We start from the raw sequence: 13,009 nt of genomic DNA on the forward strand, positions 1-13,009 counted from the left end.
TGAATTTCTGACACCATAACTAAATTTATTAGGAATATTTACAGAAATCGTCAATACTTAAACTTCCGTCGCTCCTACTTACAGCCTCTCAGGAAGGCCCCTCTCTAGCTCAGCTAGCAGGAAGGAGGATGGTGCAGTCAGTCCACTCTTGATCCCCAGACAAAGACCCCACACCCACAAAGAGATCTTTGTTTCTTAACATTAGGCAAGTTCTGAGCAGGAATGGAGGCCTGTGTGGGCATCAATCAAGGGATGGGAACGCCTCCTCCTTAGGTCTTTATGGCTGTGTCCCGAGACTTGTAGGCCACACCGCGACTCTTCAGTTCCCGGACGATGCCTGCAGCAATAAAAAAGCATGATGTATGTTTAAGGGGTGGGGAGAAGAGGCAAGAAAGAAAAAGGAAAAGGTGTGTAGCATTAGCAACCCTGCAGCTAGCTAATTAGCAAAATCCAAGAAAAAGATTATTCCCAAAGCTTTGTCATAGTGGGTTTTATCTACATCTCTGCGTGCAAGCATCACGTCCTGAAACTGCAAATTTCCTAACCAGCTGCAAGGTTAATCATGGTGACCGATTATACTCTTTCTGTGAGCCTAGTTCTTCCTTTCCCTCCCCCATTATGTACATAAAATAAGATAAGAAGAGCCTGCTGGATTAGGCCAATGGCCCATAGAGATCAGTATCCTGTTTGCACAATGCCAAGCAGACACATTTTCTGGGAAACCCTCAGGCAGGATTTGAGCACCAGAGCACTCCTGCAGTTTCCAGTAACTGGTAGCATTGCTGCCCCCAACTGTGAAATCAGAGTATAGCCATCATGGATGGTAGACATTGATTTCCCTTTCCTCAATGCTTTTTTAAAAGCCATCCAATTGCTGGCCATCGTTACCTCCTGTGGGAGTGAGTTCCATAGTTTAACTATGCACTGCACGAGGACTTTCTTTTGTCTGTCCTGAAACTTCTAAAATCCAGCTTCGTTAAATGTCTGTGAGTTCTAGTGATATTATGCAAGCTCTTCTCCTCAAGACAGAAATGCCCAGATGAGCACAGGCTCAACAGCAAAAAAGGTGGAAATGTCTGAGGTTATCAACCCAGGTTGACCTCATGTCCAGCTTGTTGGCTTCTCATTAGGGGATCTAGGTGGCCTGAAGAGGATGCTGGACTAAAAGGGTCCCCTTGGGCCTGACTGAGCAGCTTAGCCTTGTGAGCAAGGAAAGACTTTCCATTCTTACTAAAAGCCTGGCAAGTTACCTTGGGGTAGGCGGCCAGTCACAGACACTGCATACACACCGGGCTTGAAGTTACCTGGGAGAAGAGAACACGTTCTGGTTATGACTCCTTAAACCAACAACTTTATGAAAAGGGAGCCTGGGCCATCCTGAACAGCAATGAAGAAACACGGACAAAAACACTCTTACTCCCCACCTTGGTAAGCCTGCAGGGTTGCTGTGAGGAAAACTGAGAATCAAACCACTGCAAAAAGGGTTTAAATAAAGTAATAATAGGATGGGGGGGTGGAAGGTCCCCAGGTATGTGGGGCAAAACAATGGAAGAGGTTATAAAAAGCTGCTTCAACTGCAAATGGTAGCAGACCAAAAGGGAAACACAGAGGAAGCAGCAAACAGCTTGAAGATTTACAGCCAGTTCCAGAGAAATTGGGTTGATCTGACTTTTCATTTGCCATAATTATGCTGAAGGCGGAGCGCGAAAGGACACAAAGGGGTGGACTTACTGATTCTCTGCCACTTGGAGACCCAGCTGTCCTCAGGGCTCATCATGGCAATAATGCTGCAAGAGGACAAGGAGAGTTAGAACTGCAGGAACACGTCACATCAACTACGCTTACTCTGAGGACGATGCACTCATGGGTTTCAGCCTGAAGGGGTCCCTCACCTCACTCATCCACTGAGAAAACTGCTTGTTCACCTGGAACGTACAAGGCTGCTTTACTATGGGCCCATCTAACCCAGCACTGTTTATTTTGACTGGCAGCAACTCCAGAAGGTCTTAAATAAAAGTAATTTCCTGCTCATTATCTGGAGATTTTCATAGCACATGCTTTGCCAATGAATGCCCCGTTCTCTCCTCACTGCATACATCCAATGCCCACAAAGGCACCAAGAATGATCAAAAGCAACCAGTATTCCAGCCTTCTTGGGAACTTGCCTTCTTGGGGCATATTAATATACTAACAGGGCTACTACTATATTATGTGCCTAAAGCAGGTGTGGGGAATCTTTGGCCCCCCAGGTATTGCTGAACTCTAACTCCCATCCGCCCTGGAAAGTATGGCCATTGCCCTGGGAAGATGGGTGGTGTAGTTCAGCATCAAAATCTCTTTCCTGACTTGGAAACCATCATTGGATTTTGAAAACAGTAGCATCATCTTTTCATACCTAAATTCACTGGTTTCCTGAACTTGTCCATTATTTCTAGGCAGAGGAGAGGGCAACTCTTTGATTCTTTACCTGTTCCACACAAGAGGCCACGGGACTCAGTTACACAATCCACATGTGGGGAGAATTATTAGGCTGAGAAGCAGGCAACTGCTCCTCTTTGCCTATGTCAGTTGCCTTCCCTTGCACATGAGCCCAGCTCATTCCAACATCTTGCATCTCTAAGGAACTCGGCTTCCTACTTAACACTGCATACCATGGATAACTGCCCTGCTATCATTTCCATGGTCATTCAGCTGGATGAGGGGACACCAGTCAAAAAACCCTTGGTCTTGTCATTGGCTGCTTACACTCAAATGACCAAAAAACCTTACCAGAAAAATGGCTGTGGGTGCCACACCACAGCCAAGCATACATTGCAACCTAGTGTGTTTAATGCTTGCCCCAAGCCTAATATCAGCAAGGGGTGAGTAGGGTGGTAGAAAAAGGTATTGATAGATAGCCTAAGATGTAAAGGCAGTGTGAAGAGGATATTGGGTGAAAGGATGTTGTAAGAGCCAAGGTGTCTGTGAAGAAGTATGAAGGAATTTGCTAATAGATGAATCTATGACCTTGTTCTGCAATGTTACTTTTGCTCTTTTGATAGGGTTGTTAGCTAACTGCAACCTCTGCTTATAACATGACTTAATTTCTACACATGTGTAAACATAATACCTCTATATAAACCCATGTAACTTATAGACCTATGGACTCCACTTCTTTGGGTTCCCAAGCAGCTGCTGTTGTTCTAACCAAGCAAAGCTGTCTTAAAGCATCACAACTGGGTGTGGTTAACTGAAAAAAATCCACTGCAGTACGATGTGAATGCCAGAGATGACTGCAGGCACATGGGTGGCCCCCTGCTCTAGACAATCTTTTTTTGGGAGGGATTTCTGTAAGTTCTTTTAAGTGAGTAAATATTGCATTTTTATTCAGCCGTACCTTGGATCCCGAATGCCCTGGTACTCAGACGTTTTGGCTCCGAACACTGCAAAACCGGAAGTGATTGTTCCGGTTTGCAAACGTTCTTTTGGAACCCAAACATCCAACGGGGCTTCCATGCCTTCTGATTTGCTGCAGGCTGATTCATGCAGCCAATCAGAAGCCGCAATTTGGTTTCCAAACATTGTGGAAGTCGAACGGACTTCCGGAATGGACTCCATTCGACTTCCAAGGTACGACTGTATTGTTGTATGCTGCCCTGGGACCTCCTGGTCAAGCAGGAGTAAGAAATCCAATAAATAATATTAGTAAGCAGACTCACCCATCAAAGGAAGAGCTGGTGCAATCATAAACCATCTCACGGTTCCCCTTCATCTGCAGGTAGGAGTCACAGTTGTCACAGCCATCAAACTCAAACTGGTCAATGGTCTGAAGAGCAAGATGAAATTAAATCAGGAAAAGGAACTCAAAAGGAAGCTTCTACAACTAGAGCTTGAATAAAACAAACAAAAAAACCTGCTGGAGCACAACCTTTTCAAGGAATCATTCCATCATTTCCTCACAAGGCAACCAATGAGAGTTATTATAAATAAATTCATTTCTAAAATTTGTAAAAAAAAACCCCAAAAAATTAAGCACATGAAACCAATCCAGGCACCAACACTGTGGCCAAATCAAAAATGTATTATATGGGCGCTTGGTTTATTGTGATTGTTTTATTGATAAGTAAATAAATAATGAATGGCACACAACACTCATACATCTATCCACTTATTAGGTGAGTTATAAATAAAGTCAAGTCAGACTAAAGATCTGTCAAAATAAAATTTTCAAAATCTTTGCCCAATAGTGATAGGACATCACTATCAGGATGGGGTGCAGGTGCTGACAGGACTGGGGAACTGGCCTCCAAAAAGTCTCAAGGTCCTGCCTCAGAAGGGATCCTTCACACAGAGTGTTAAGTCTGAAAGCCAGTGGTGGTGTCATGGTCAGACTCTTATACCAGGGCCTTGGAGACAAGGGTTAAAATCCCTGACTCGGCCATGGAGCTCGATGGGTAATCTATGGAGGCAGTCAGTGCCTCTCACCCTAGCTCACCTCACAGGGTTGTTGTGGGGATTAAATGAGGAGAGGCAGAACCATGTACGCCCCCTTGAGAACTTTGGAAGAGAAGGTGACATATACATTCAACACAATAAGTAACTAAATACTTATTAGTTGGTCTCTAAGGTGCTCGGGAAAAACTGGACAATTTTTTTTATTTTTTTATTTACTTTAATTAAATACAGTACAGTAATAACTCCAGCAACTTCTGCCATGAGCCACAATGGCTAAATCAGAAGCTCCATGGTCTGGAAGCACACCGTGAACAGGCAACAAGGGTAGGGGAACAGAAAGGGCTCCCCCACCCTGCTTTGTAGGGGGATCCCCGGGGCAAAGGACCCACACTGGCTCCCTCCAGGATGATTCCCCGTAATTAAAAAAAGGGACTTCCGGTTTATCCGGAAGTGGAACCGGACAACATACACGCTCACTCACCTTCACAAGCGAGCAGAGCAGGCAGGCCCGCAAGTGACGCAGATCTTTGGGCACCGTCTCCAGAGCCATGGCGGCGACCGACCGACCAGCGGCGAACTGGTCCGGCTTTAGAAAGAAAGAAATAAACAAAGGGACGGAGTGACGGAACGCGTCACTTCTGCTGCGCCAACACACGACTTCCGGCCACTCTGCCCACCCAACAGAAGCTCTATGGTTCCATCGCTTTCTCCTCCTGCACACACTCTCGCCTGCCTAATCTCTTTGTGCGCACGCGCTCAGCTCCTCGCGCGAGCTGGCGGGCTTCGCGAAATCGCTCCTCCCTTGTTGCCTTGGCGACGGCGCGCGGCAGTCGTTTAATTCGACGGCGGCTCTCGCGCGTGCGCCTTCTTGGGTGTAGCGACCGTTTTGTGGTTGTGAAGTGAGGGGGAGGCGGGGGAGGGGACAGGAGATTCGCGCCCAAATAAAATAAAAACATTTCAGGAGTGTTTCCACAGGGAAAGTTTCCCTATCGCCTTAAAAATGAAAGCACAGCGCTGGAACCTCTTTTTAAATTCTATTTTTTAGGTTATTCGAAATCAGTTAAAAAAACACACAAAAAAACACCAGAAATGGTCCTGATGTGAATTTGTGGGGGGAGTGGGGGAATCCTCTCATCGCCATTGCTGTATTTATTATTAAAAAATAACTTCATATTGGTTTTTTCCCCACTTTTTGTATGTTGAGAAACTTAATGTTTTGAGATGAAAAAACCTTTCCCTGCATAACTCAGAAATGAGAAATATGTACATTATGCATATATAATATGCATGCATGTTATAAATGTGCATTAAGAACTTCAAACCAGCTTAATTAAAGACGTTCTGAAGCAAATTTGTACGTTGATATTTTGTGATAAAATTGAAACCGCTTTCCCCAAAAAATATTTGTCACAGAAAACAGAAAATGGTTTGATGCATATATATATCACACACTCATAAAGAACCCCTGTGCATATCACTTACTGTAAAGTAAGCTCCACAGCGTTCAGTGGTGCTTACTTCTAAGTAAGCAGACGGATTCCATGCACACACTTTCTTGGGGCTTGGAAAGATAAATAGGGGATACCTAGCTGTAATACTAAACTGAACAGAGTGGAACCTACTCCTGAATAAAGACACATGGACTAGACTGGAAGAATAAGATGGCCCAATAGCTGAGGCAGCAGAGGCAACGTTTTGGATGGAGAATAGGGCCAGATCTGACCAATGCGATTGAATGGGAAGGGGTGTAGCTCAGTGACGGAGCATCTGCTTTGTGTGCAGAAGGTCCCAAGTTCAATCCCTGGCACCTCCAGGTAGGGTTGGGAGAGATCTCCATCTGAGACCCTGAAGAGCTGCTGTCAATCAGTGCAGACAATAGTGACCTAATCCTAGATGGACCAATGGTCTGGTTCAGTATAAGGCAGCTTACTATATGTAAGGTTTATGTAACCTTTATGTAAGGTTACCAGATTTTTTTTCAAAGGTTACCAGAATCTGGGGACGCTTTTTTTTTTTTAGAGAGAAAAAAACTATTAAAAAGAAAAGAAGTAATATCTTCTCTTCTGTGGTCTCCTCTGTCGCGCAACCTTCCTCTGGGCCCTGTCCTGCTCTCTTGCAGCGCTAGCTGCCATGGAATAGGCTTGGGCCAGGCCTGGGTTCGGCCACGTATCCTTGCCTTCCCGGTGCTCTCCTACCTCTCCTTCTCAGCGGTGGCGCAGCAAGGTCAGGGCTCCCCTCTTTTTTCTCTTTCCTCTTCGTATTCCTTCTCCTCCTGTCCTTCTCCCTGCATCAGCTCCAGGGTTTTTACTGGCCCCGGAGTGCCACTGGGCAGTCAGCCAGGTGGCTGGGCGCTCTCGCTCCTGGCTTGATTTAGGTCACGGGGTGTGTGTCAGCAGTTCCCCCAGTTGACGCACCGGGCATCCCCAGTTCCCCCTCGGCAGCGGCAGCAGCAGTCTCAGCAGCCCGGACCAACCTGGTAGTGCAGTTGGCTCTGGCTGGCTTCAGAAGCTGCTTGCTGCCGTGGCGCCTGCCATTTTGCCTCAGCGGAAGTCCCCATATGATGTGTATTGTGTCATTGAACCAATCACGCAACATTTATTCCCTACTAATAAATCTACACCACTTAAAATATAAATCCAGGGACATTAAATGAAATCCGGGGACATTCCGGGGACAGATTTTGTCCAGGGATAGATTTGTAAATCTGGGGATTGTCCCGCGGAAATGGGGACATCTGGTAACCATACCTTTACGGCCCAGTGATGCAAACAGAGGTCCTCAGGAACACTGTGCAACCCTGTGCACCATGAGATTTAGCTGAGTGCTGTTTACAGAGTCATGTCTTCTGCCTCCCAGCATCCCCATTGTTGGCCTGAGGTGGACTCTGATTTAGATGATGCCCCACTTTAGGAGAAACCCTCAGCACCCACTTCTACAGAGCATGGTGCTTCTTCCATCATCCTTGGGGTCCCTACAACTCTTCCCAGCTAGGAGGGCCCATTGGGAGCTGGCCAAGGTCCTGATGGACAGCTTCACCCTGAATGAGGCTCTGTTATCTCTTGCCCTCCGGGCCCCAAATCCCCAGCACAACAGGATATTTAGCAGAGGTGGGGCTGTTTCAGGGTGCTGCTAACACAGGAAGGCTTAGAAGGATTTCTTTTTGTCCCCCTGCCCTCTTCACACAAGGCCAAACCAATCCCAGATCCCTTTTTAGCCCTTTACCTCATGCATATTAGAAGCCAATGTACAGAGATTAAAAATAATTTATTTCTGAGGAATGAGGAAGAGGCATCTTCTTGAACATAGGCACCCAGTGACTTTATACAGGAAAAAAATAACAGCCACATGAAGAGTGTCACATGTGGATAAATATATTAGCAAAATAAATAGGTTTGAGCATATCCCCATATTCAAACAATCTCTATCTCTTAAACATAAATATATCGTTTTGCATACTTATGTACATAAACATTATTTCTTCCTTTTTTTGGTTTACAAAAGTACCCAAGTGCCTGCAATGTAGACTCAGGAAATGTAATTAAAAAGTACAAAAATAAATTCCTCGTTCACATTTCAAAGGGTCTGAGGTTTCCAGGAGGAAGGAGCAGACTGCCAGGAGCTGAAGGCATCTTGGGGGAAGGGTGCCAACATCCAACCCCTTCGCTGGTTGCCCATTTGTAATAACTTTAACTTTGGAGCTATCGGCCCTGGACTGTATCCTGTAGTTTTATTCCCCCTTAATAACAGTGTGTGTTTTGATTTTGACTGAAACAGAACTGAAGTCAAAATAACACCCATGCTTTGCAACTCCTTCGAGAGATTTCAAAACATCAGAAGGAACTCTGCCGTTTTGTATTGCCACATTTTGGCTCTGAAGATATTTTCCAGTATCAGAGCAACCCTAACAGAATGGAAAGGAAAGATGTACTCATTTTAACTTCCCTCTTACACGTGAGATAAATTGTGCTCCATTCAACAGGTACTCCTAGCATGGCAAAAATGGAAGCCACCCCATAGAATGGGCTTTGCCCAACCTGGCACCCTCTGTAGATGTTCTGGACCATGGCTCCCATCAGCCACAGCTGGAGGGCACCAGGTTGGCAACGGTTTTCAAATAACTTCACTATGAAGGCAGTGATTGATCCATAGACCACATGCCCTGTTGCTCTAGGGTGCTCCTTTGTTTTTGAAATGTTGATCAGGCCACCCTCTTCTTGTCTCCTAGCCAAGAAATTCAGATGCCCTCTGCCAAAAGCAACTCAAGCCCTTATTCCACGAGATGATGCTTTTAAATGCATCTCAGGAATGAAGAACCCAGAGAATCCAGTGAGCAAAATTGCAGAATCACAGTCCACAGTGTCAGTAACTGTTAAACTGGTTTAATTCTGTGGTGTGGACATGCCCTGAGGTGTGACCACAGATATATTACCCTTCAGGTTTCATTTCTCAGTGACAAAAAACCCATGGCTGTGCCTCTTTTTGCCACACATGAGATTATTTATAACAATGTTGTCCACATTCCCAAACATTCTGCGTGAACACAGACAATCATTTATGAACTGGTAAAATACCACAGCATTTTTGTGCCACTGAGTAAGCAGGTTGTGTCGAGATGAAAGTCTTCCAGCCAAGCAGCTGTTTGCATGGGGATGTGTTACTGCTTGCTAAATACCAGCTTGTATTCCCTCGTAGCTGCAATAAGTCCTCATGCAAAAAACATAAACATGCAAACTTTTGCTCTAACTACCAAGTTCAACTCCTTATCTTCCTCAGTTAAAGCAGAATATACTCTGCAGTGGATTGGATTTTTCACCAGTGTGTGCTTGGACATCAAGAAATAAAAGCTCCTCCCTCTGGGAAATAGTATAAGAGGGAGCTTGCATAATATTTTGGTAGGAAGGCAAAATTAACAGGATTTAAATCTTTGGTGTGGGACTACCCTGTGAAGAACTGAAATCTTGGGGCATCTGCAAAGTCAGCTAGGAAGCGTCCAGGTATCCCTGGCTCAAGCTCTGAGTGGTATATGGATCCAGCCTCCCTAAAGCTGATGCTCAGTTAGTGCATCTGGTATTTGCAACTCAAATAAGCTCTGAGCAGAGGCTGGCTCAGCCACAATGAGGCTGATGAGAGTCCCACATAATTCAAAAGTGTAATGCAGGTTTGAAATTCTCCTGTGCCACCATTGCACTTTCCAGAGTGTTGGCAGGGCAGCTTGTGTGTTTTTCCCATGCATCTGATTTGATGCAAAACTGAAAAGATGAAGAACATTCCCAAGTGGACAGGAGCAGGAGCAGGAGCTTAGCCAGGTTGGTGAGAGGGGATTATGTGTTTTATCCTTACAAATTACATTTGCTTTGAACCAAAACCTCATTGGGTGCCCCATCCCACACAGGATGCCAGAAAGAGGAACCAGGATGGGCTGATTTCTCTGCAGGACCTCAAAACTGCACTGCATCATGCCTGATTTGTGTGGGGTGTGTATTTACCTGGGGTTTTCATTTTGGTATTCAGCAGTACACAGATTACCAAACTTGCAAAGAGCTGCAGAGTGAAGGGGGGGCACCTTGTTTTTTCCTCCGCCCTTGAACTTCAGAATGATTTGGCTCCTCCTGACACCAGGAACAAAAGGACCAAGCCTCCTCCTACCCCAGAAGATGGCAGCTTTTTTGAAAACAGGCAAGTGACCTTGGCAGCTTATGTTTGTCAAACGTTGCATACAGGTTAGGCAGGCAGGGAGTAAGCTGCATAACCATGATATTAATGGTGGGTGAAGCAGGGGCTGCGTGGACAAGGAGCTTCTTATGACTGATAACCACACCGCGGACAGGAAAGGCAAGTCAGAAAGTCCATTCTCTTCACTGAGTTTCTGCGCCGTTTTTTGAATTCTCTGCAGCTGCCTAACACAGCAAATGAGTTCACCTTGTGTCAAACCGAATGTTCATAAACATCTGGGATATCGTCTTTAGACCCTGCAATTAGAAAATTAAGGTGAGCAACCAGACAAGAATGTGCCACATTGTTTATCTTTGATGGATCGATTTTCATTGTTGTACTGTGATGCTATCATCTTCACTGAATTTGCTCAATTTGTATGCTAGATGGTGGTGATGGTGATTTTTTTTTTAATTATTATTTCTTAGCCACCCTCCAGCATGAGGTCCCAGGGCAGATTTCAACAATATTAAGACAGTTAAAATGAGATTACAATAAAGGTAAGAGTGCTTTTAATATATACTTCTCCGGTGTTCAAAGGCCAAGGTAAAGAGGTGCACCTTCAGCACCTGGCAGAAACTGCATAGTAAAGGAAGCAGACACACCTCTGTGGGGAGGGAATTCCACAACTTAGGGGTTGCCCCAGAGAATACCCTCTCTAGGGTCACCATACCTCCCTCCCCCAAAGCTTCTGAGAGTGGAGAAACTACTAAGAATGCCTCCTCTTACCACCCAATAAGCTATGCAGGGAAGGAATTTGAGGCCCTAAACCAGTTTTATGTTGGGTCAAGTTTACAACTGCTGATGGAAGACAAGATTACAGAGGACCCTAAAGGAGGGATAGCAAACCTGTGCCCCTCCAGACATTGCTGGACTCCAACTCCCATCATTCCTGACCACTGTCTGTACTGGCTAGGGCTGATGGGAGTTGGAGTCCAACAGGTTCCCCAGCCCAGCCCTCAGACCTGAGACTTACCCTGAAGCTCTTGCAGAATTTGGCAGCTGAGGTAAAAGCTGGCATCATTTCCCATGGTGTCCAGCCTCGGATATTCCCCAGGACACATGGCCTTGCATTCCAGCCTGTCCGCCTGCTCCTGAGGCTCCGTGGCTGAGTGTGACGAGGTTGCAGAATGATGCCCGGAGGGACCAGTTTCTAAGAGAGGCTGGACCTCTGCAGAGGAGGGGCAGCTTCCAGAAGCAGGACCAGGAGGGTGGGGAACGCTGCAGACAGGGGACAGATTTGAGTCTTCGGGCAAAGAGGATGGGGAAGCCTTGAGGGGACATTTCCATCTCCTTCTACTGGGATGGATTTGCAAACAGCGTTTCTGAGACGTCCATGGCCCAAGGGCACCACTGTCTGCTTCTTTGAGGTTTGACCTGTCTGCTGTGGAAAACTCTGGCTGTCCTTGTGGCAAGCAAGTGGACTGTCTGGCTGAAGAGGCCTCCAGGGAAGCAGACCCACCTTCTGGCGAAAGCATTTTCTCTGTCCGTTTTTGCGCCTGGGCGCCATGAGATCCTCCCTTGGCCCTTGGAGGTTTTGCCTTCCGCGAACCGGGTTCTTGGCCATTGGCACAGTCTGGGGGGCACCGTCCGTAATGGTGGTGCCTGTGGAGGTGGTGGTGGTAATGTACATGGCTACTGGCCACTGGCGGCCGGCCTGCTGCCACCGAGTCCGCCGGCGGAGGCCGTGGGTCCCTCCACGACGGTGAGGGCGCAGGGCAGCTTTCTGCGGCCGACTTCTCAGAGCCACAGAAGGCGAACGGGTCGTAATCGCTGCTCAGGGAGCTGCGGAAAGTGGAGCAGCTTCCGTGGATGGCCTGGAGGCTGACGTCCGTGCAGTTCAGCATGGAATCGCTGGAGGATCCATGGCAAGGACCTGAGCTGGAGTCACTCCCGGGTCCGTCAGGGAGGTAGCCACTGGGCTCCGTGAGGTAACTCTCCCCGGAGCCACTGCTGTGGTGGTGATGATGCCGCCCGTGGCGGATACCCCGGTGCGGAGGAATGGCCCGGCTCGCTTTGGCCACGAGGGGCCCCCGGAGGCCTCGGCAGGAAGGCTGGTGCTGCAGCAGGCAGGTCCGGCGGGAGGGCAGGCCCGGCTCACAGCCCAGAGAGTCCTGGCGCTGAGGAACCAGCAGGCCTCGGGTGAGGGAGGGCTGGCGGCTACACCAAGGAGGCTCAAAGCCAACCGGCCGATAGGGCAAGTAATGCATGGTCCCCAAATCCAGCTGGGAGAGCTCCGGGGAGTGGAAGAAAGGGTGTCCGTGGGGGAGCGTCGAAGAGCAGCTTCCAGGGGGCATTTGAGGGACCGTCCGCGGGAAGTGGTATAAGGCACGCCCAGGGTGTTGCCGGAAGAAGCGGGGCCTCTGCCCTGGTCCTGAGTTATGGGGGTCCTCGTGGGAATGCCTGGGCAAGGCGGAAGGATCCCGGTCTAGGGAGGGAGAGAAGGAAACCACTTCAATCAGGGATTCTAAGCGCCAACAAACCCTCTCCCTACAACTGGGTAATCCCATCAAGAAGTTCCTTCCCCCAGGAAAGAAGTGATACCAGGCAGACCTACACTGGCTCCCAGTACGTTTCCGAGCACAATTCAAAGTGTTGGTGCTGACCTTTAAAGCCCTAAACAGCCTCGGTCCAGTATATCTGAAGGAGCGTCCCCACCCCCATCGTTCTACCCGGACACTGAGGTCTAGCGCCGAGGGCCTTCTGGCAGTTCCCTCACCGCGAGAAGCCAAATTACAGGGAACCAGACAGAGGGTCTTCTCGGTAGTGGCACCCTCTCTGTGGACCGCCCTCCCACCAGATGTCAAAAAGAAAAATAACTACCAAACTTTTAGAAAACATCTCAAGGCAGCCCTGTTTAGGG

The 13,009-nt window shown here is 47.5% G+C and overlaps 2 protein-coding genes across 4 annotated transcripts in view; both read right to left on the reverse strand.

Moving 5' to 3' along the window:
* On the reverse strand, positions 1-5,179 carry SUPT4H1 (SPT4 homolog, DSIF elongation factor subunit). Its single transcript, XM_083479502.1, has 5 exons — positions 4,916-5,179; positions 3,699-3,805; positions 1,732-1,787; positions 1,251-1,304; positions 1-337 (listed from the first exon to the last, which is right to left on the reverse strand). The coding sequence occupies exons 1-5, from the start codon at positions 4,982-4,984 to the stop codon at positions 270-272; spliced, it is 354 nt and encodes a 117-aa protein (XP_083335628.1). The 5' UTR covers positions 4,985-5,179; the 3' UTR covers positions 1-269.
* Positions 5,180-7,679: 2,500 nt separating this feature from the next.
* The window catches only part of RNF43 (ring finger protein 43), a 51,186-nt gene continuing 45,856 nt past the window's right edge, over positions 7,680-13,009 (reverse strand). For 2 of the 3 annotated variants that reach the window (XM_083479243.1, XM_083479242.1), the window contains exons 8-9: positions 11,123-12,574; positions 7,680-10,403 (exon numbers count right to left, since the gene is read on the reverse strand). In XM_083479243.1, the coding sequence (XP_083335369.1) occupies positions 10,360-10,403; positions 11,123-12,574 (1,496 nt within the window). In that variant the 3' untranslated portion in view covers positions 7,680-10,359. The remainder of the gene's footprint in view (positions 10,404-11,122; positions 12,575-13,009) is intronic. The other variant, XR_014519968.1, reaches the window with a different exon arrangement.

Source organism: Podarcis liolepis (assembly GCF_965112155.1).
Source record: "Podarcis liolepis genome assembly, chromosome: 16".
NCBI classification, from domain to species: domain Eukaryota; kingdom Metazoa; phylum Chordata; class Lepidosauria; order Squamata; family Lacertidae; genus Podarcis; species Podarcis liolepis.

What these genes read in the sequence shown, in the direction of transcription:
- SUPT4H1 (XM_083479502.1), bottom strand. Translation starts at nt 4,984, where the DNA reads ATGGCTCTGGAGACGGTGCCCAAAGATCTGCGTCACTTGCGGGCCTGC. An exon ending in ACCAGCTCTTCCTTTGATGG is followed by an intron (nt 1,788 to 3,698) that starts GTGAGTCTGCTT and finishes GTCCTCTTGCAG; the next exon opens with CATTATTGCCATGATGAGCC. An exon ending in CTCCAAGTGGCAGAGAATCA is followed by an intron (nt 1,305 to 1,731) that starts GTAAGTCCACCC and finishes CTCTTCTCCCAG; the next exon opens with GTAACTTCAAGCCCGGTGTG.